The 23,558-nt window shown below is 44.9% G+C and overlaps 1 protein-coding gene across 1 annotated transcript in view; it reads left to right on the forward strand.

Annotated features, from left to right (window-relative positions):
- Positions 1-9,220: 9,220 nt before the first annotated feature.
- LOC122396363 (homeobox protein Nkx-6.2-like) overlaps positions 9,221-23,558 on the forward strand; it is a 31,472-nt gene continuing 17,134 nt past the window's right edge. The window contains exons 1-2 of the mRNA XM_043394689.1: positions 9,221-9,938; positions 18,499-18,609. Of these exons, the coding sequence (XP_043250624.1) occupies positions 9,221-9,938; positions 18,499-18,609 (829 nt within the window). The remainder of the gene's footprint in view (positions 9,939-18,498; positions 18,610-23,558) is intronic.

Raw genomic sequence — 23,558 nt, forward strand, 5'->3', positions numbered from 1 at the left:
AAAAAGGAAGGGACTATGGTCGCGACGGATTATTTGCTCGGATGCTCTCGGTGCCTCTCTTTGTTGACTTTAGCCAAATTTTTACGGACGAAAGGGAGAAATTATAATGGATTTTATCATCGTCGTCTGCCACCAGACCTAAACATTTTTTAAATAAAGAATTTGATAATTAAGCTACAATTGTACCATAATGATAATGATTTGAGAGTATAATAAAGTCTAGCGACTTGTGACCATTGTTAAGACACACCACACGTAACAAATTTGAGGCTATCTAACCCAGACCTACCCACTCTCTGCATCCTCAGGTTCTGCAAAGCACTAATTCTCGCTACAGAGCTCAGATATATTGCCATCATGTCCTTCATTCGCTCCTTCTCAGTCGGAGGTTATCCAGGTCAAAAGTAGGCCAGTAATTCTTCCCCGTTCGCAGGGGAAGTCCCCGGACAGGCTGGAATTAAATTTAACCGAACGACAAGGTCGAAGAAGTCAAGTTTAGTCCGTACATCGGACTAAACGATAGAATCTAGATTACCAAGGTTGATAAGAAGTCGAAAATTTCGACTTTCAGGGCCTGCTGGCGTCGCGTTTTGGAAGTGACCGATAGGCGCTCCCCGTTGGAACACCCTTCAGAGGCGAGAACGCGCCGAGGGTCCTGTGAAACTATTTCATTGACCAAATTTAACGCTAATACTGTCCAAATACGACGGCCCGGCTTTGTTGGGGCCCTATAAAAGGCCTCCGGTGCCAAACGGCACAGCTGCTCCGATTCGTGAGGGCCGACAAACAGGCTTAAGTCGCTGTCCTTTTTCGGTCTATCAGTCATCGTTCATAGGATGAAGACGGGTGGGGGGAGGGGGGCCTAGGTGCTGTGGGAGGAGAAGGGGGGATAGGTTTCGAACATTATGTCGGGTCCATTCACACGACGGATATCTGGTTGCCCGGTGGCGACGTTTACGCTACTCAAAATCTGCTTTTACCTCACTTTGCATGCGCTTATCATTTGTCACCTGAGATACCCACGGCCAGACGACAGATCATCGCGATGGATCCTAGCGTAGGAACGCGTTCCCGATGGCTTCGCCATTTGTCACTTCGCTCACTCTCCGGATTCGCGTTAAAATAAGCGGAGTCTCTATCCTTCGGTTCCTCTATGGTTTATCAAGTGGATCGGTTCAACTAGGACACACGTTCGCGCAGAGGATGTCGACGATGACTATAGAGAAGGCTGATATAGAATGTAGGGTGGGTTGAATAAAATCAAAGTACTCGGTTGGATCTATGATGTTACCGGCAATAAAGACGAGGATGATTCGAAGTTATCTTTCAGTTCACTATTTGTGGCTAAAGTTTTATTGTGACCCATTGTGTTATTAGAATCAAACGGTTCTTATCAACTTGGAGCATTCTGCTTTACCGTGGCTATCACCGTAGTCGGGAATCGATAACCTGGACGATAAAATCTAATGATAAGTGTTGAAGATGTACTGGTGGTAATAATGTTTAGGTTACATAGAGATTATCTCGAGGCTACTATTTGATAAAATGTTGTAGCTGGGGTAGCTTGGTAATTTTCGTGATTAAAGTTGAGGATTTCTCATTGCCTTTGATCCGCCTCTAATGTAGACCCCGCGTATTGAGATGCAGGCTGTGTACAGAATTAATTTTATCGTTGGTATATGGGACTAAACAATAGGATGTAGGTTGCGAAGGCCAATAGGAAGGCGAGAATTTCGACTCGAGGCAACCTCACGGCCGGACTTCTCGTCTGGGAGCCATTATCAATCATCCATTCAGCTCCCTCTATTTCCGGCTTAGCGGTATAATCGCTCGAATCACAGAATAGCAGGTAGCCCGACGAATCCGTCCTCCCTCCGCAGCAGCCCGTAATTGTAATTAGCCTATTATTCCGAGGATCGGAATTTTGTTGCTCTCTTTGGGCCCGGGTGGATGCCTTTTGTCGACTCCTGGAGGAGCTGAACGTCACGTTGCTGGAGAACCTAAGCCCTCCACCGTTTCTCCGCTGCGGACCCTCAATGGGGCACCGTGTTTTTCGGGGGTCGGGCTCCTAGGAGCAACGCTGATCCGTTTTTAATGGCGACTGGTAGAAGTCGTTCTTCAAACAAGACCGTGTAGCGAATTTAAATTTTCTGGGGGTCTGCGGTTTCCTGTATTTATTGCCCGGGTGTTTTAACCTTAGAACACCAACATGGTGTCTCCGCCATTTTCCCTTCAACGACCTCTCCTTTTCAATTCGTTTTTCATTGTCTTTGTGTCTCGTGTCCATTTCTAAAATTGGTACTACGTTTTGAGACAATAATTTTACAAAAAGATGTGATTGTTACGATAGAATTCGAACCCCGAGACAAAATGTTAGAACTCCATGACACTCGCCTTTAGGCTATAGCTGTTATCAATTGTATAATAGAATCTTTTAGAATAATTTTCAAAAACTTTGGCTGACCATCTAAAATTGCAGTCGTGATTGTTACAAAGATAGCCCACAAAATTTCGTTGAGATCGGTGGGTATCACGTCCGACGTTTCCCTCGGTAAATCAAATACAGAAGTTTAAAAACGATGGAAAAGTTGGCCCGTGATTCGTGAAACGGACACCCCCCCCCCCCCCTTTCTTGCCCTCCGTATATAGCCCCACAGTTCTGCATACATATGTATTGTCACCCTCTATTTCTTCTTCCAAGTATTTGTTTCGAAGTTTCGGGGAAAACGCATTATCAGATAGGATCGGTGTCGAGCTCGAGGAAAAGTCTCTCCCGAGTCCTACCCGAGGACGATTTTCCAAAGTTTCGATGGCGAATGCCTACGACGTGATCATGAGACGCATAATCGCGGACCGAATATAAATTTCCGAAATTCACATTCGATCCCTCTGAATATTCCGTTGTTGTTGGCCCCATCTGGGTACGATTCTTCCCTGTCTTCGACTCCCCCCCTCCCCCTCCCCGTCCTATCAGATCTAATTTTTCATACAGGCTTCGAACCGGAAGCAGAATTTTTATGTATATACACATTTTGAATACAGAATAAAAAAAGGCAATTTTGCAGTTTGAAGGCATTTTCAATTTTGATTATTTTAAAACAAGAAAGCATGGGGGGGGGGGAGTCATCAATGATCTTGATAAAGGCTCAAAATATTACAAATTTCACGAACCAAACTTTTCATGAATTCAATATACGTAATTTTTGCAAATTCTAAATGAAAATTCTATAGTTTACGTTGGATTTATTTGAAGCTGCATGCAACGGAGGTGGCATTGGAGATTGCAAAGAACGTCCGAGGACAATGGTTCCTATCTGTCGCGCGACTGTAAAAGGCAGACCGTAAATAATTAAACTGCAACGCCTATAGCGCGACACTTAATTTATATTTACGACCGGTTTCAGTGATTGTAAAGGGTTTCAATTAGAGGCCCGCGTAGCCTCGACACTACTTAGGAGATTAAAATGGAAGAATTGAGACGTTTCAGGGTTCACAGAAGCGGGTTTAATGGGACCGTTCCGAAGGAAGCAACCGTGCGGAACGAAACGGGTGACGACTGTGAAGCTCGCGCACGATAATGCGATGATCTTTCGAAGGCAATATTAATGAAAGTCTATCCCGGTCGGTGCGTTATGGGAAAATCAATAAACGAGCCTGCAAACTGTCTGTTTCACCCCGTGTGTGTGACTAGTAATAAACGAACGTTTCCGTGTTAAAACTGTGGTCAAGTTAGACTCCAGACTTTAACCTAGGTTTGGTGTTTTTTTAACGACTCGACGCAAACGCATAGATTTTTACAATATTTTATAAAATTAACTTTGAAATGTCCTAGTTAGGAGTATCAGCTACCCCTCAAAATTTAAAAGACCAAGTAATAATCACCCTTATTAAGGGGTAAACTACCCCTCATCATTGAAATCCCTCGAAACTGCAATAAAATTATTTTCTTCGTATCTTTTTAGCGCACATTTGGCCACGTTTGGCGGACAGTCGACGGTTAAGCAATTTTCACGCGGTAGCAGAATCGCCGAGGACCAAGATTCGTTTCCCCCAAAACTGATCGTCGACTTTGAAAGAGACGTACTCCCCATCGAACTCCGAGAAACCGTTCGATCACCTGCGAGCCTAAGAGCCCAATACGTCCCAGGTTTCCCTAATTTGCGCAGACTTTCGCGTTTCGTTTCGTCTCGTTTTACGGGACATAAACCGATAATTGAGCAGGGGAGGGGAGTCATCGGGGTGATAAATGCTGGCTAATTTCACGCGTCATCGGGTTTTATTAACGACGACGGGATGTCACGCGCGACGGAAAAAGGCGAGCAGAGCGTCGGGGCTGTCGGTGAAGAAGTCGTTTTATAACACGGGCGCCCCCCCTCCCTCCGGGGGGGCCCGGACCGCATTGTGCCCCAATCATTACACGCCGATGATTGCATTCTATTAGCCATGCAGCCCAGCCTTTTGCCCGCAGCCGGTAATCCGTGTCATCGTGTTCCACGGCAGATGATGGAATAACCATACAGTTAGCCACTTTGGGCCCTCTGCTCTCCCCATCAGTGTCATCTAATTTTCTTTCCTTTCGTCGTTGCGTGACGCTTTCGGTGTTAATCGTATGAAAATATCGCGCGCGTTTAAATAGAATAATCGAGCTGTTAGGCTTGTGGGCCCAATTCGTAGTACGGAGGTACAACCCCCAAACCATGAGTTTCTGGACACTTGCGTATTCGCGAATGTGATTGAAATGTCTTACGAATATATTTATTATCAATTTTTATTGTTTTATACTATTATGTTATGGAGAGGGGAGTGCACCAAAATTTTGAATTTGAGGATTTAAAGTGATTAGTTCTAATGGTGAGATGTTAAGAGAGATTTTGAATGGGTCTCACGGTTTTAACTCACCAAGAATCCTTGTTCTCGTTTTTTAAACGTTCGACTCGCACAGGCGACGAATGGAGGGCAGCCAATGAGGGATTCCGACGGGGTTTGCAAATTACCTCTAAACCGGGATTCGTTAAGCGTTTCAATTCGCAGATCACTCGAAGACCTAGTGCCTACGGTCGATTAATCGGCGCCATTTAATCACAGAACAGGAGAGCTTTATTGCCAGTTGATCGCGACAATGAGGCACGGACACGCGCGTCGAACGACGACGATTCGCGCGACTTTATTGGACGATTCCGGCCCCGTAATAACTCCACTCTAAACAGGAAGGCGCGTCTGGGCCTAAACGGGATCAAAAAGGGGAACGAACTGGAGGGGGTGGGGGGGGCAAAGTGTCAGGAAGAAAGCGGCGTAATGACTTTCCATAGAAAGGAGATAAAACCGAACGACGGGGAGCTATAGTTCTTAACGACGAATTTATGTTCTGCGTTGCCGACACTGCGCGCCGATTATGCCCGCGGAAACGCCATTTTTCTCGAATTATAAGATACGAATGGACGCTACGTACGGTACGTACAGCGGACGCGTAACGATGCAAATGGATTTTAGATTGCGAGTTCATACTCGGAATGAACTGTTAAGGGATCAAAGCGGTTTAAGCACTTTTCGTACGTCATTTTCTAATTTAATAATTCTTAACACTCCGCCGACCTCGCGCTTTTTGCAAACTGGTAAGCGGAAACGTAGCTTTTGTTGCGCCTCTATAAGGGCTAGAATATTATTATTATTTTTCAATCGTTACGAATTGTTACGAAGCGCACTTAATCGGGGTTCAAACTGACTAAATTCTACGTAAAATGTTCATATAAAAGGAGAGGCAGGGCACAAAAATCCACTTCGAATATTATTATTATTTTTCAATCGTTACGAATTGTTACGAAGCGTACTCAATCGGGGTTCAAACTGACTAAATTCTACGTAAAATGTTCATATAAAAGGAGAGGCAGGGCACAAAAATCCACTTCGAATTTTGTGCAAAAATAACATCGTCTCTCTGGAATATAATGGTACGAAAATAATAAGCTCCGCGATGTTCCTCTATCGGTTCGCCAATAAAAATCGTCTTATTTAAACAAGAGACAGATTAGGTTTCATAATTGAACGGCGCTATCGAGGGCCGCAGAGCGCGCCATATGCCATGTTTCCATAAAGCGTTAAGTCGCGCTTTTATCGCGCGTCATTGTCTCTATTATTATCGCTGTATCGCGACGGTGTAAAACGGAATATTATGAAAGCGAGAGATCGCGGGGAAATCTAATAGATTCGCGTCGAGTTTAAATTGCCCGAGTTTTCGACCCCCTCCCAACCACCCACATCAACGCGGACTTCCTCGCGACCGTGGAAATAAATCAAAATTAGCTCCAGGTAAAGAACGTGCCTTCGTCCGTATCTCTCCGTCATGAAAACGGAGCCTAAGAAAACTTTTACCAGGAAATTAAACGCGATTCCGTATACGGGGTCCCATCTATTTTTTCTGAGACTTTAATCTCGAGTATACTCCGCTTTGACCCTCCACGATCGCATATTTTGAGGTAAAAGTAGGTCTGACTTTAGTAGATGCGATTATTTGGGCCAATAAACGACGGGCGAAAATTTGTATATGTTGAGGCGTGACTTGTGACCGTCGTCATCTCTCCAACTTCACACACTACTATAGGTAGTAGGTATTAAAATATTTGTATTTCTACTAGGAATTCTAGCAGATTATAAATCGATTGAACCTATCTTATTAATCCCAATATCTTGTGTTCTATTTATATGCCAAAAATTAATATTGTATTATACAAATAAAAAGGTAATTACGCAGATTAGACAATCTTTGCTCCTCTCAGTGAGTATTGCAAGTCCCTAAAGCTTCGAGCCTTTCTTTTTTACTGCCCTGTACATCGCGTTTATTTCCGAATAAATTACTGAAACGCCCTGTGTAACAGATTAGATACCAGTCGAATTGTTTTCCGGGGCACGAGCAAACATGGTTCTGCTGTTACTCATCGTAGAAATAATTAGATTCAGCGGTGCAAACGGAACGAAATCACGGGAACGGAGTTAATTAAAATTAGAAAACACCGGAGTAGACTGTATAATCTTTTACGGCGATAAACCGTCTGCGAGCATCGGGCGTTCAGCGTTGAATCGCTAGGATTCCACTCGCCCGGAAAGCATCGTTGCTCTCCAAATAAACTGCATCGTGGAAAACATCCACGCCCCGTGATTTTCCCCGTGGACGTTCCGGCTTCCTCGAGGGGGCTCAAAATTCCCGTTTAAATCAGGAAAAAGTAAGCCAACGCTCGCTGAGAGATGGGGTACCCTGAGAACGGGGAGAGGCGGAAGAGAAATGGCTAGAATAATCTGGTACAACCGTTTAGGGACGGCATCCTTACTATACCAGTTCAATTTTGTTACGGCTAGATAACTTTTAAGACGTATTCGTTAAGAATATCCACGTACGGTAGAATTTTTTTAATCTACTGACTCTGAATTTTCCACGACGTACTTACTGTCATTTGGTACGATTTAGTTAGCAATTTATGTTCAAATAGAGGATACAACAATCCTTCGATAACTGCGAATCATTTCCGATCGGATAAGAGAACGGTAGTCATCCGTCGTTCACGAAACTGAGATTACACACGATGATTTTATGTCTTACGTTTACGATTGACTATTCTCTGGTGCAAATAGCGTTCACTCGTATGTGTACGACACCAATTCAGACGCAGCCTAAGTGGAATGCAGCGACAGAGTCAGCCTGCTAATTGATAAACACGGACGCGTTCGCGAACGCTTGAAACGGTTATCGATCCCGTCCGACGCTCGCCCTTTGGTTAGAACTCGATACAAAACGATGGCATCGATTCGATATCGCTCCCATCGGGTCGCGACTGCGACGTCTGTTCGAGGAAGCCGATGGACGAAGGAAGAGGAGCGTGTAACCGAGAGAATGGCCGGCGAAGAGTGGCATAAATTATTCATCCCGTTGGAAAGGAGGGAAAGGTTCGACCGGTGGCGTTCGCGATCATTAGATTGGTCGAACGCCAGCCAGTCCGGTTAAGTTCATCCGACATCAGTTACGTCATCCTCGAGGCAATGGTTTAACCGGGCGAAGTAACCGAATTCTCGTTGACACGTGCATCGCCATACGTAGAGAAAGCGAGGAACAAGCCAAATGGACCATCGGAAGCAAATAACTCGATTTGCTCGGTCTACGCGCACTTGACTGGCTAGAGAGCCAGGAGACGATGGTGCGGGGTGGTTGGCGAGGCGGAGGGACGGAACGGGGGGGGGGCAGGGAGAGACAGCGGGGGTTGAGAGAGCGGACGGCAGTCAGGGCGGAAGGAAGCAAGGAAGCAAGGAAGTTATCGAGGCGGTAGTGTCACCATAGTCATACAGAGGTGCCCAGTTGTCGAGCAAACTAGCGAGCCAGTCAGCCAAACAGCTCAGCCAGCCAGCGGAGCCGGCCAACCAGCCAGCCAGCCAGTAAGCGAACCAGCGAGTTCTTGTTTTATTCAGTCGGGATCATAAATTACGAATTTAAACACACAATGAAAGACGCTTAACAAGAAGCTAACGCGAGATTGAGAGGCCCCGCCCGAAACACCTCTTCTTTCGGAGGAACGACCCGCGCTGGCCAATCCCGGGGTAGAAACGCCCCGCGGCGTACAGCCGACCCACCGTTTCCACGCCAATCCACACGCTCCGACGGCAGACGGTCGAACGGAGGCGACCTATCGGTGCCGGTTAAGCGGCGGGAACCCGAAACCCGAGCCCCCAAGCCCGACCGAACACGACCATGCCGAGAGTGAGTCGCTCTCCGAGCGAACGGAGTCGCCGCTCCCCGATGCACCCCAGTCGCATACCACTTGGCGAGGCGAGTCACTCGGCAACCCCCCATTAGTTACTCAGATCGCGCCTCCGCTCGTGCATCGTCGCCGATCCAACTGATCGTTTTTCCGATCGTCCCGGTCCAGCTACACACAGTGCGTTCGAAACGAAACAGGGATAACCGTCGGGATTCCAGGAAGCATGGATCGAGAGGATAGTGATCGGGGCTCGTGAACCTGCCGCAGTGACATAGCCCATAAACGCCCGCGAAAGAGGATCGTGCCCCCGGGGGGCTTAATGTGAGTGATGTCTCGTGTGTATCAGTGACCAAGTGCTTCGGGATACTCGACAGGGCGCCCAGTCAGCCGGCAAGGTTCCGTCGCGCGAGGTCCCCGTCCAATCGGGGAGTAACTCCGTCAAGATTTTCCGCTCATTGCCGAACTATGCGTGGTGCGAGATGGTGTGTTCTCTGACCAACAATAACAACAACGGCAAGAGTTGCAACGAGAGCGGTGAGCCCTGCCCGGACCTGCAGTCGCGATCCAGCCCCGACGCGCAGCTAGGCGAGAACATGTCGTCGCTGAGCGACGCTCACAGACGGAACAGCCACTTGGAGGGCGACCGTAGCTCGTCGGCGGGCTCGTCGCTGGGCTCGTGCTCGCCGCCGCCGGCGTCCAGCCACTCGCCGCCGCCCGCCAGGCCGCCCTGGCTCCACGACTTCCACGCGGCCGCCGCGCCGCACGTTCTCCAGTTCCTCAACCTGAGCGCCGCCGGCGGCAGCATGCTGGCCAGCCAGCCCCTGGCTGCCCTCCACTCCATGGCGGAGCGGAGTCATCACCAACAGCACCAGCAGCACCAGCAGCAACAGCAACAACAGCACCAGCAGCAGCAGCAACCACCGACGGGCATGCAGCTGCCCAGGATCAGCGTGCCGCTTTCCACCATTACCCAGGGGCAATCCTCGCCCACAGGGAGCGGCAAGCACAGTCCGGCCACCTCCATCACCTCCGTCGGAAGCAATCCGCACGGCATCGACTCGATACTCTCGCGACCGGCGGCCACGCATCCCCAGGCGCCCGTCTCCGCGACGCACGCCGCGCTACAGCCGACGCCGCATCCTCAGCACATGACCACGCCGCGGTACGCCATGCACGCGGGCTTCACCGCATCCTCCGGTTCGTATACGAGCTTTATTCTGGTTGTTGGTCTAGCTTTTGGTGCGATCAGAACAATAGAACTTTAATCGAGGTTAAGCAAAGCCACGGAAGATGATCCGATGGTCTTTGGTTCGGTTTGATGTACCTTCGATGGCGATTTAAGTACGATTCCTTTTTCGGTTGTGAGTCTAGGTGTCGCATAGCCCTAATTTTGGGGTAGCGTGTGTACCTGGCGAGTTGCATAGTGTAATTGTAACTAGTTCAGTGTTAGGAAGAGTTTTTATGACTTGAGGAGTAGATCTGACTGATGATTCCTATTTTTTCTTCGTAGCAAATGAAGAGGGAACAATTGTTCAGTATGTACCCATGAATCCAAGTCAGTTCCAGGTCCCAACTTTCACTTTTAGGTGTAGTAGTCATGAGGGTCGCTACTTCCATCCATTGCACTTGTGTTTACTAAGTTGGAACAAGCTACTCCAGGACTTAAAGCTTGAGTATTTGCAGGATTTCATTGTGTACTTATGAATACGTTAGTGTTAGATAACAGTTATCGAGTCTAGAGAGTGAGACACGCGTTAGAGCATCATTAGAATCTTATATAAGATGGGAGTAGATGACTATCGCTATGTGATTGCTCTGTGTTCATCATTTGAATGGAGTCTATACGCCAGTTGTAGCTAAATGATTATTGCCTTAGAGCACCTGTAGAAGATTCTAACCTCTACAGTTAGGGTTTTATTCTACTGTGTCAGACATACTACTTTAGGTTCTCCAATTTTTGTCTTATTCTACTTAGAAACGCTGCTTTGGTGTTTGCGACTATCACAGTCCTTTAAGCATGAATCTGGCAAAGTTCTAATCTACTTACGAGGTACTCCATCCTACCTTTAGTTGAGAATCTATTTGAGATGCCTTGTTTATGTAAAACTCGACAAAAATCGTGGGAGGAATGAGAATAGAGTGACTCCTTATGTAAAAATAAACTGAAACCAATAGAGTTTTGATATCAATAGGTTGGCTTTGAGGGAAATTAGCCTATCTCGTGGTTTAACTAATATTTTGAACACCTTGTTCTTCGATCGCCGACACTTTTTCGCAAAACAATTGAATTGCAAACGCTCAGCCAGATTTATTTTTGATTTGCACAACAGTTACGTTTACACGGACGTTAATTTATTCGAATTGATTTCAATAAAATCAAAAGCGTCCCGTTCCGGATGTATAATTTAACCCCGCGGCATGATCGATCGGTTCAACAGTCGAAGAATAAAAATTGCCTCGTACGATTTTCCATTTAACTTCCAAGTCGATCGATTCTTATGATCGTCGATCCTCTGCCGCGTAGCTTATGGGATTTTCATCGACGATTTATGGAATCTTGTTACGACGACAACCGTGTTATTGCACGAACAAAAGCATTTTGTAGCTCGAACTGGAGGATTGCTACCAGAGGACGTTTAGAATCAATTGATTAATCAGTGTGTCCTTTGAACGGGTTCAGGACTATGTGCGTTTCGAGGAATCCATTAATATTGATCAAGACTAATTCGCTTTCTGTTCTAGTTTCTCGTGTAAAGTGTTTTCTCTGAATGAAAAATAGACCCGAGCGTCTGCGTTTATTATCTCGGCTGCTCTGTCCATTTTTCCGTCGAATTCGATTCATTGTTGTTAACCCAGTTCATTCGTGACGTTCACTCGATTTTTATTCCCCGAATAAGAAACGAACATCTTTTATTCGTTATTCGAAATTTTTCTCTGGATAAGAATTTCGGTCATCGGTGATTTCATAGACGATCCCGAGGATCGCAAACTCGCCTAACCGAATTAGATGAACGCGTGGACCAAAGTTAGCGTATTCTGGGTTAACCACCTGACGACGGTGGCCAACTTGCTTGAATGGGGAGGGGATTCCCGATCCGTATAGAAACATGAGCACGAGTCGGAGATCGACCGTGTCCACCCTATTGTCTTCGTGCGATTCGTGACATCCTGATTGAATATCGAAAGTCGAAGTTTACCAAGGCACTAACGAAGCTTAAGGTTACTAGGATTTTTGGGGCTTCCCCCGCGTAAAAGAAACCTCCAAGAGCTTCTTTGTCTATTTACCTATGAATTGTACAATAACACGGAATTTTTTTTATATTTAAAAACTATATGATTCCATTGCAAAACAAAGTTGACCTTCATATGCCCTCTGAAACTTTTTTAAGTTAATTTTAAGTAAATTTAAATGGGTCACTCTGCATATTCATTGATACTATTATTTGACCATAAAATATAGTAAATAAATTAAGAGTTAAAGGGGAACGAATCGAACAAGTTCTCCGTCGCGAATCACCGCAGCGGCGGCTCGTTTTATCGCCGTCCGATCCGCGCCATTTTGTGAGCGCGAAAATCAAGGGCGAGCAGAGTTAAAGGGTTCATTCACGGACTCATGTGTCCATTATTAATGATATCGCGGGACATACGAGGGATTATAAATTTAAGAGTTACAGCCATAGAGCACGGCATAGAAATACTAAGTATATTTTATGAACGAGGGTGGCACGTGACTAGGGTTCACGAGTTCATGAATTAGACTGAGAACGATGTATACAAGGTCTGATTCCGAGGACCCTCGAATCTGCGCATCTGTTCGTTTATTGGAAATTTTTGAAGATCTGTTCCCCGGCGTTCAATCGCGACGTGCTCACCGTCGGATAACATTTTTGCGCTCTTTGACCTCCTGCTACACCAACACCCACTTTCGCGAAGCAGTATACAAAAATGATACATAATACTCATGGAATTTATACGCCAAATAAAGACATCGATCGACAATGAAACTGCTAACAGAGAATGGATCGAAGGAGAATAATAAAATGTGAAAAATATTTTGAGAAAAGTCGTTGAAAAGTCGCTGCTGAGCGAGGAAATTTAAGCAAAACAACGTTTTCGATATCGCGTCGAACGAAGCCACGAGGGAAGAAACGAGAGATCTTAAACAATCTTCGGAAGAGGAACGCGCTCTTTTTAAACTATAGCCAGCGCCATTATCGCGAATTATGACAACGATTCCTGCAGATATTTGAACGCCCGCCACGGGCAAAAGTAGCACAGCAGCCGGATATAAATCGCGAAAGATTCTTTCGGGACCCCTCGGTAGCTTTTACGGGTGCCACACCGAAGATTCCTGCTTTTATTGGGAGGAAAACAATTTTATAGTGCCTACAGTGTTCCTCAACTACAATTCCGTGTTGTATATCATTTTCTACAACGTTTCGCCGACTTCTAACATCAAAAAGTCGTTAAAAATTGTCGAAGATTTTTTAATTTTATGTACCATTGATTGCTCTCTTAGTAATATTCCTGTATTTGGTTACAATTAACGAAACCTACACTCGGTCATCAATCCACGAATAAATCACTGTATCGAGCGACATCTATGATTATCGTAAACTCAACCATAGAATGTGGTTAGGTTTTAGTAACAGGATTTAAAAAATTAGTATTGCGTATTTGGATACGGTTAATGCAACAAATAATAACAAACGGAATGAGGTTAGAAATTAATGGAAGTTCAGTTGCACGAAAAAATGGCCGCCGTTGGAAGCGGGAAATTGACCGAATCGACGTTCGTGAATTGGAACAACATAGTGAGGAATCTTTATGAAGTGCTTATGCCCTAACCGAGGTCTAACCGAGACCTGGCCCAGAAACGTGAGCGTAATGACTCGAAATCGGGTGCTTCAGATTCTGGCCAAGCTCGTATCCTACGTATATATGTACTACATACCAAACAGTCTGGGCGAATCTTCGCTTTTATGCGTTCTTAGCACACCGATGACACAAGATGGGAATCCCCAATGTCTCTAAATCCGGATACATGCTCTAGAATCGAACGTATTCCGTCCCACGAAATTAAACCTCGAAAGATGTACCAGTGCCCATAAAAATTAAATCTTACAGAAATTATTATAACAATAGCAAATAATTTTCATGGGCATTTGTACCAGCTGTTTTCAGCTGTTGGTGAATTCGAAAATTTAACTTCGTAATTTTGAAAATGGCTTTCCCTTAAAAAATGGCGTCCCCTCCTGATTTAACTGGCGAGCTTCGACGACGCTTACTGCTCGGTAAACCCTGCTTTAAACATCGCTAAAGGTATCACGATGAATTCTTATGTGTAGGAGTATTTGCTTGCTAATAACCCCGCGAAACGGTTTAAGTTAATCGCCATCTAGCGGTGTTTGCCGTAAGTATTATGGGCTACCATGATTTTAGCAAAGCTTGCGTCCACGAGCATTTCAAACTTCGATAGTTTATTTATTTATAATGTTTCCCCTTCCCTTCCGTATGTTTGCTCTAAATTCTACCATCGTAGGTGGAATTTTAAACGGTACTTCTACTTTCTCCTAAATAAGCAAAGGTGGCTAAGAGCAACGATCTGAAACGAGTATCCTTTGACGGTAGATGGAACTAATGAAATTAGTATCCTTCAGAATTAGATGGAACAGCGATCTGATATTAGTATCCTTCAGATTCGTAAGCTGCTTTGACTATAACCATGATAAGCGAGCTGCAATTAATTCCCCGCGATGGTGTAAACTTGTACAAAGGAACACTCCCTAAATTATTAGGAGATGTTAAACTAGTAGCATGAATAACACTGACGCTTCCAACGAATGATTCGTCTTAGCAAGTATGGCCCTTCTTCGAAGTAGTTGGAATCTTAATAGTAGCGTGGAATCCCACAATTATATCAAAAAGATGAATTTGATTGCATGGACCAAATTTTGAAATCTTGTAAATAAATACTTCGAATTATTTTGAGCCTTTCAGATGCAATATTGTGACTGTATTTATCAAAAAAGGTATTTAAAAATGATAAGATAAGTCTAAATGTACAAGTTCCTGCTGCGAAAAAAAATCATAAAGTCCTTTATCATTTTGTAATCCGAGGCTTCGTTTTCGAGATATAAGCATTTCGATTATAAGCAGTTTTCGATCAGCTGACTGGGATAAAATGGCGCGCGCCATGAGTAATATTGATAAACTTAAACTGTTGATACCTCGAAAACGAAACCTCGGATTGTAAAATGGCAAAGGACTTTTCAATTTGGTTTTGCACGAGGAATTCAAATTTCAAGCTAGACACACGCTCTATTCACTTGTTAATTCCACGTTTACACATTGTAATTCAAGACATAAATGTCCAATTTGTGGTAATATAAGTCCAACAACTCTTTTTTCTTTCAAAATAATATTTTCCTATTCACTATTAACAATTTTCTTTCACAGAGATGCAAATAAAGCGAATGCCATAAGTACACGCCTATTTTGCTCATTGGTTAATCCAACTTCGCTACACAAATTGAAAATTTAATTAAAAAACGAGGATTTATAGCAGATTAAAAATGTTTCTGATATCGCTAATAGTTCCGACGATATACGCGCGGATGGGTTAAAATGAACCATCCTGTATGATTATATCTTCAAAATAGAAGCATAAAGGCATGGAAATTTAAAGGTGTACGCAGAGAAAGTTAACTAGTTTCACCCTTCCTCCCCGCCCATTGCACGCAACGTATTATACCTCTAAGCCCCTCCCATCGCCAAAGTACACCTATCTTAACGAACCCATTTTTTTGGTTCTAATAACTTTCCTCTCTGTCGCGATATAAGCTGTTTCGAGTATGCCTTCCCGCTATGCACGCCCGTATAAACATGCATTCCGTCCCCCCTCCCCCTCCCACCCGCGGAGTGAAATGGGCGAGCAATGCATGTCGCGCAATACGGAACGCGCAGGTTCGATACGCATCCGTGCGGTTCATTCAGCCTCTTCCTGGTCTCCACGTAGCTGCATCTGCTTTCGTAAACGAATTCATTCGCGTTTCGCGAACAGAACGCCATCCCGCTTTATAAGATTAGCCCCCGTTCAATTATTTGGAACTGAATTTCGAAACTACTATCGCGAAGAAAGGTTTCCTGGGGGAGGGGTTGCTTCTTTTAAATCCTATACAATATCTTAAAATATGGACGAACAATTTTCACTTTTTACTTAAACGATCAGACACCTATATTATCGCTAGGTATACGACTTTAATTAATGATATCGTTAAAACTAACGAGTATCTACTGCCAATATTTCACAGTTATAGTTAGAAATACGTTGCTCCATCGTCCTACGAAAGATCGTTAAATTCGAAGTGGTACAGTTGGGCCTCCTGCGAGTAGCCGGGGCAGTATAACTGGCTCGAGGAGTGCAGAGGGTTAGCACAATTCCTCGGACTAAAGAACAGTCCTCAAACGTTCGTTCGTAGCCCCGGGTTACAGGTTTTTGATCCAATCGAAGCTTCGCGCGCACGGTTCGCGACTGTTCCGTCAGATTGGCCGTCGAGGGCGTTCGTTTCCGATCGTCAGCATCAGAAACCCGTGACTTTCCGTTTCTGGAGGGCGCGCACGCCATAAAAATCTCTGCTGGAGGTTCAATTAAAGTTCGTGGATCCTTCAGAAGTAGATGGAACGGAGGAGGGGGGAGGGGGGCAGATCGGTTTGGGTTACGACACCGATTTCTTCGCTGGCTGCCGAGAGCATGACGACGAATCCCGAATATTTTTGTTGATGAGCATGCAGGTTCACTCGTTTATGATCCCATAAATTTTATTTGATTTCAACGTAGCGGACAAAAGGAGTAACGATCCGGACGATCGTATCGCGCGCGTTTTCCATGCCCGAGTCACGAGCGCCGCTAGCACGAACACTAAAAAAGGGAATAACGTTTTATTGTTGCGGTGGACAAGTCGATGGAAAAAAAGGATCCGGCTCGTTCCCATCGCGTTTCACCAGCAACTAACAACAATACCGACGCCGGTGGATTTTATAAACCCCATATAAATCTGTGACGATCGCTCCGGGATGAAAGTCACTGGATTAGGCAACTTGTAAGGAGCAGGATAATTGGTTTACAGTGGCCATTGCGGAAACTAGGTTTAGACACCAGAATAGGCACATTCCTGGATCGAAACGTGTCAATCTTGTTAGAATGGGTGTTTAATAGCGATTGGGTGCCATTAGACCACTTGTGCTTGGTCAATTGTTCATGAAGAATAGGTCAGACACCTAGGTACCATGTTCCTAATAAGTAGATATGGATAGTAAATTTGAATGGGGTCTGATCATCATAGCAAATCATCACTGAACCCCTGTACTTGATGAATTGTTGCCAAAGACTGGGATTATCATGTGGCTACTGCTTATTCTGGTAGTTGACATACTCAGACACCTGGGACCCCATAGGTAGATGTAGTTAGTGAATTTGAATAAACTTTGATCATCGGCAATGCATCATTTGAACCCCTTGCAATTGGAAAACTGTTACAAAAAATGGGATTATTGCCTATTCGAGTTTAATAGAACACTCAAGAATCTTGGTCTTTGCAAGTATCAAACCATTACTAAACCTCTTGTCAAAGAATGAGATCATTATTTGGCTATACCTTATAAACGAGTAATAATATTTATGTTGACGTTAGGTTTTGGTAAATATCTTACGTTTTTGATACGTTGTGCGCGGAACAGTATAAATTTTCATATTCAGAAGCATAATGCTGACGATAGATCGGAGGATGTTAGGCAGTTTTTGCGTGACTCGGAACTTCAGCCATGATTGGACCGTTCGTGGCCACACGCGTCGCGTTGCGGTTTTCCTGCTAGCGATACACAATCTCGCGAGCAGTATAGTAAACTATAAAGGGGTGGGGGAACCAATAATATTACATTCTTAAATTTTCTCGCGTTCCGTTGTCGACGCAGACTCAATTGTGTCGAGATCAGCAACATATGATACAACCAGTCACACGAATTTATATACAATATCCCGAATTTATATACAGAAATCCTATCCACTTTCGAGACAAAAATTCGGTTAGGTGGACAAATGTTTCAACGAAATTAAAAATTTTCGAATCGTTCTGGAAAAATTATTTTCGGTTGTGGGGGTCAATTACAATCATTTTTGGTGAACACACATACCCCCGAAATCCTACGCATTTTGAAGAAAAAAATTTATTAGAGACGAAACTCTAAACGTTGATAACTTCTTAACGAAGCCTCCATCAACAAATTGACATTCTTGATTTTCGTCTTATGTTGGCCTCTAGAATCTCCTATTAAAATTTTTCTATATACTAACACAATCTACTAATACAGACACAGAAGTAACATAAAAATCTACATTTACATTGATCCAGAACCGTTTGGAATAAAATAAAATGACCAATATAAGATAAATTAAAAACAATTTAGTTTTTATATTAGGTATTCTTTTATGTTGGACCGCTCTTGTATATTGTTAATAAGGCTCGCGAATTTTTGCATAAATGTTTCCAGTGTCCAATGGCGTCTACAGGTATTATTTCGAAGACGCTTCGCGATCTAGTAAATATTGTAACATCACCGAAAAAGAGGAACAAGTACAATCGAGCGGTAGAGAGAAAGATAGATGGCAGAAGATACAAAGAACAAATAGAATGGTGGAACATACGTGTGGACATCTATATACGCGCATATGTTCACGTTCTGTTTGCTTTGAATGCAGGTATCGGACAATTTCAACAAAGAACGGAGCCACGGCATCCCGCTGTCTATTGGCCGGGTCTTCAGGGATTAGTCAGCGATCCCCTAGCATGGCGGGCAAGACTACACACACGTGAGTATCCTTTTCGATATATACATATATTTCCCGTTTCATTTCTAGAACATATTTTACTTGAAACGGAGATTCTTGGCACGTGATACTTGAAATTGCTAAGTGTCGTCCACCCTTCTTTCCTTCCTTGCTGTTCAGGATCTTGGAAGGCAATATTTATAAGTTTATATAAATTAAACTTATATTTGAGAAGTATACACAATTTTTTTCATGTAAAAATATCTAAAACTGTTGAAGACACGGCTACTTCAACAGAGACCCTTTTGTTCGACATGCCTTCGTGATTGCCATGATTCCAATCATTTTACCCATGTCAAATGAGCTCACTAAACGCACAAATAGTGCCCCTTCAGCTAGGGAACGGAAGATATGTTGAAACAGAGACAACGACAAAAAAGTAAGACGTCGAAGTGAAAAAGATTGGATCGAAAACATCGAGCGGGCATCCTAGACAGTTTTCAGCCTAGGGATATTTCTTTTCCCCCGATGCTGAACAGATTTGACAGCTGTTCGTGTTTGCTTTTGAGACGAGGAAATCGACCGATCGAAAGTGAAAAACACGTGCCAGTGAACCGCTAAATGCTATTCTAGAGATCACCCAAAACAACGACGAACCGTGAGCCGTGCAGAAAAAAAAACTGTCATCCGAGAAGAATCTAAGAAAACACTTCTTTCCCTACGGGCAAGAAAAAAAGCGGAGAGACGGAGGGATTTACGAGGGCTGTTCAGCATCGTATTTTTCGAACAATAACAGTTGTATTTCTCCATGTGAAAGTTGTAATGTATGGACAAATTGAAGTTGCCCCGGTTTCAAGTGACACTTCAGATTTGGTGATTACAATTTGTCAGAAAGTTTATTTTACTACTGAACTGAAGTTATTACCACATAAACTGATGACTAACAGCAATATTATTACAGAAACGCGATACTTGTAGTTCCTTGCGATGACTACCCCGCTTTCAAGACACCTGACTACCTCTCATAACTCAAAACTTGAGTTTCAGGTTCCACAATTTCGAAAGATGATTTTACTTCGATATCCTCAACTTTGTCACTTCAAAGCGGGCAATTCTGCGATTCATGTTCCCCACTTAGAGAAATACCTCTCAAATTGCTGTGCCTTAAAGCAAGAATTGCCCTAACAAGCTAGACAAATCCCTGTCCCCGGTTATCGCTACAGCAATTACTTCGCGAGAGCAATCAACGAGACCGATAAACCAAAATAAAACGCCACGATCCACCCCCATGCAAAATCGAGCGCCGCGAAAGGTCGGGGGCACGATACGCACTCGGGTCACTTCGAAAACCGCTTTTTCCGCGGCGAAGTTTCCGTCGAAGCGTCGCGTCGCTTACATAACTCGTGCCCCAGCGATTTGTAAAAGCGATTAAGGGCGCCGCAAAAAAATCACAAACAAAGTGAAAGAACACGTGACGGCGGAGGAGAGAGCATCCCCTTTCGGGAGCATACATCAGCCCCTGGCGGTGGCACATGTGCCAGCACGCACACGAGCGTCAACTACGTGGCGGAAGAGAGACGGTTACGCCGAAGGTGGCAGAACGGACAGAGATGGGGCACGGTGGTAGGAGGGTGGTCGAAGAGAGAAGCCAAGAAGGGTGACGAGATAGGATACTAGGATGTAAGTACGTAGGATCGGCGTGGAAGGGCGTGGACGAGCAAGCGTGTGTTGTTTCAGCGTCGTCGGGTACGAATGTCACTGCGGGACGAATAAGAGGGTAGCGGTGGCGGTAGTCCGCTGCGGCGTTGGATCCGGAATATCATATTCAATATCAACCCTCGTATCCCGGCGAGGCCTCCTGCCTGCTGCCGCACAGCCTCCAGCCCCTAGCTTTCCACACTCACGTGAATAACTCTGGCAATATTTTAACTGTGGCATCACGGTGTATCCATTCCTGGCTTGCTCGCCTTCGCCTGCTCCGAACCACAACCACCCCCACCCATGACCTAACTTACGACCACGGCATATAACGCACTATACCCCCGATGTATGCTTTATATTCCGGGCTGTAACGTTTGATCGGTTGCATGGGCCTCGCGAGGCAGCCTCGAACGACCGTCGCGGGACCGCCGGCCCTATCGGCGATAAACGGGATCGGTTTCGCCGTTTCCATTAAATACCTAGACTCTCCACGGCCCACGAGGTCTGCTCCACTTCGCCATTCCGGATTGTTAGGCGCCGGGGATATTTATGGCGGCTCGAGTCGACCTTACTTTCGCTGGAGGAGTCGCGTGCGATTGCCTGTTACGTAGTAACATACTGCTTCCGGGTTATTAAGCGGCATTAGACGGCGTGCCGTCGGTCGATAGAGGGTGTGTTGTGATGCGAGCGGGCGATGCTCGAGGCTGGATCCAGCAGCTTTAACGAACCTGCGTGGGAGGATTAGCCAAGGTGATGGGGATACATTGGCCGATCGGATGGCGGGCAGGTTCTTGCGGTGGGCGTGGGAGTATACAGGCTCTCCCGCGGCATGTGGGACCCAGTTCGGAGATGGATCCCATACAAGGAAACGAGGATACGCTGGGGAATGCTGGGAATTATGCATGGGGCCCCGTTTTAGTGTCCATAGTTGGCACAGAAGTCGAACACTTATGTAGGTAGGTGACTTCCTTGGATTCGAGGGATGTAAACGACATGTCTCGTTCGTGTAATGAAGGAAAAGAACTGGGGAGTTCAATGGAGTCTATGATGAAAGAAAAGTACCAGGGAGTCCAAGTTATCCAAAGATCTATACTAATTGAAGTGTACTCGGGGATCCAAGGGGTTCAATGGAATCTATAGTGAAAGAGGAGTACTCGAGGCCCAAAGGGGTCCAAAAATGCATTAGAGTCGAAAGGATCCAGTGACTTTATAATGAAAGAAAAGTACTAGGGAGCCCAAGCTATCCAAAAAAATTTATAATAAGAGTAGTCGAAAGTCCAAATGATTCTGTAACGAAAGACGAGTACTCGGGGACGGGCGAAATCCAAAGGAATCCGAAGGGCCGTTAGAGAAAATATTCCCTAAAATTTGACCGGGTAATTAAGAAGGGAGCAGGGAGAGAAGTTGGGTGGACGAGCAGCACGCGGTCAGACGCGTTTACGCGGCACATGGGGATGAGATGCAGAGGGAAGGGGAAAGGGGGAGGAGGCGTGGGGTCGTCACAACAGTATGGGTTGTGGGACTTTAATTTAATAAAGCAATTTGTAACGGAATACGGAACGAGGCAATAATGGCCAGTCGGCGGGGAGGGTTCTAATGAGCTGCTTACCGCACTCCACCCTCTGCCTCGATGGAGGTACACGTTTCACGCGATATCCCCTATTCATCTACTTAGAAACTGCGTAAACTCGCGCAACTTTCCTACGTAATTCGATAACTCCGCTTTTTGCGGGAATTTATGCATGTCAGCGTTACGACTTCGATTCCGTCACCTCTGGCCAAGATTGATCCCTCTCGGGGAGCTAGAGAGGTTGTTCAATAAATTCTTGGGCAAATGACAAAGTGGCGATGGTATAACAAACAATAGAGATATCTTAACGGTGCTAAAAATTACTCTCGTTCAGTTATCCGGGGTGAAATTCGATCACTAATCCGGGAACTACTGTAAACCCCATCACTCTGCAATGTGAAACTGCAATAACCGTTTCAGACACTTGTACGATCCTAAACAATTGTTTTCAGCCAAAGAATTAATCTTCATAGAGTAATCGAACGCTGTTCAGTGTTCATTTTACGCTTCAATTTCGTTTCCTGGTGCTTCGTGGAAGTGTAACGATCTCGCAGATAGATTATAGGATAATTTTCTTATAATTTTCCGCACGGTCGGTTGACTTTACGACCGGAATGGATGCGCCATGCTAATCGTGCCCGGTTTTTCGCAGTACATCGCTCGTGAACATCTTCGCGCCGCGATAATGCCGCCCCGATTTCACCCCTCTGTCACGTGCCGTTCCATTTGGCGATAGTATCTGGCCCCGGAGATCGGTTTTCTCTCCCCTGGCATGTTGAACACGGGATCAACAGCCAGCAAGGATAACGATAACAAAGTCCGCCTATTTGCGGAACGCTAAACTCACGTGGCTGGCACGTGCCGGCCGACGTCGAGACGCCGTGATTGCGGTCTATCGCGCAAGTGTTTAACCCTTGAACGCGTGATTCCGTCAAATTAAACTGCGATCTCCCCTTGTTGCTCCCCGGAGCCTTCGAACGATCGCCGAATCGTTTTAATGCTCGACGAGGCATGACTCCTTCGAACCTCCAAATCGCGAACCTCGATACATGTACAAAGACCACACTGGCGCCACCTGTGTGTCGAATGCAAACGAGAGTAGACGATATCTCGGTTAATATAAACTCTATCAAAAATTTGCATGAAACAAAACAGTTTCTAATTCTAATTTGCAATAAGTTTTGCTGCATACATTATCGTTATAGAAACAACATTAACTGAGATATCGTAGATTTTATATTTAGTGTCCTACGTGAGGTACAATAGCTTACACTTTACAGGGTTGTAGATATGCTTGTAAAAATAAAGGGTGCGAAGAATAAAAATGACGAGAGTTTGGGGACTGGGCTAGTTAACAAAGAGTTAGTTAATGAAGCGAAATGTCAATAGAGCCGAGCGTTCGACATTGTACCGCCGCCGCAAAAGGTAGCAATCGATCGGTTAACGTCGGATAATTGCATGGTTTTTAATAGGTGTGCCGTACACAACATTTTTGGCGTGTAACGAGATGTTAATTTATGACGTAATTATCGATAGGGTATGTAAATCGTTGGAACGAGTACGCTAGCGAGGACAAGAAGAATGAACGCAAAATTAATGAAGATTAATTGCTTGGTGAAGGGGCTATCTCCGCAAACTGTGCCTCTGATTATTGAATAAGTTTGACGATCACGATGATAACGCAGTTAAATGTCAGAACTAACATTGCAAAACTATGCTA

The sequence above is a fragment of the Colletes gigas genome, unplaced genomic scaffold (genome assembly GCF_013123115.1).
Source record: "Colletes gigas isolate AHSC1104 unplaced genomic scaffold, ASM1312311v1 Colletes_gigas_Sc00007, whole genome shotgun sequence".
NCBI lineage: Eukaryota > Metazoa > Arthropoda > Insecta > Hymenoptera > Colletidae > Colletes > Colletes gigas.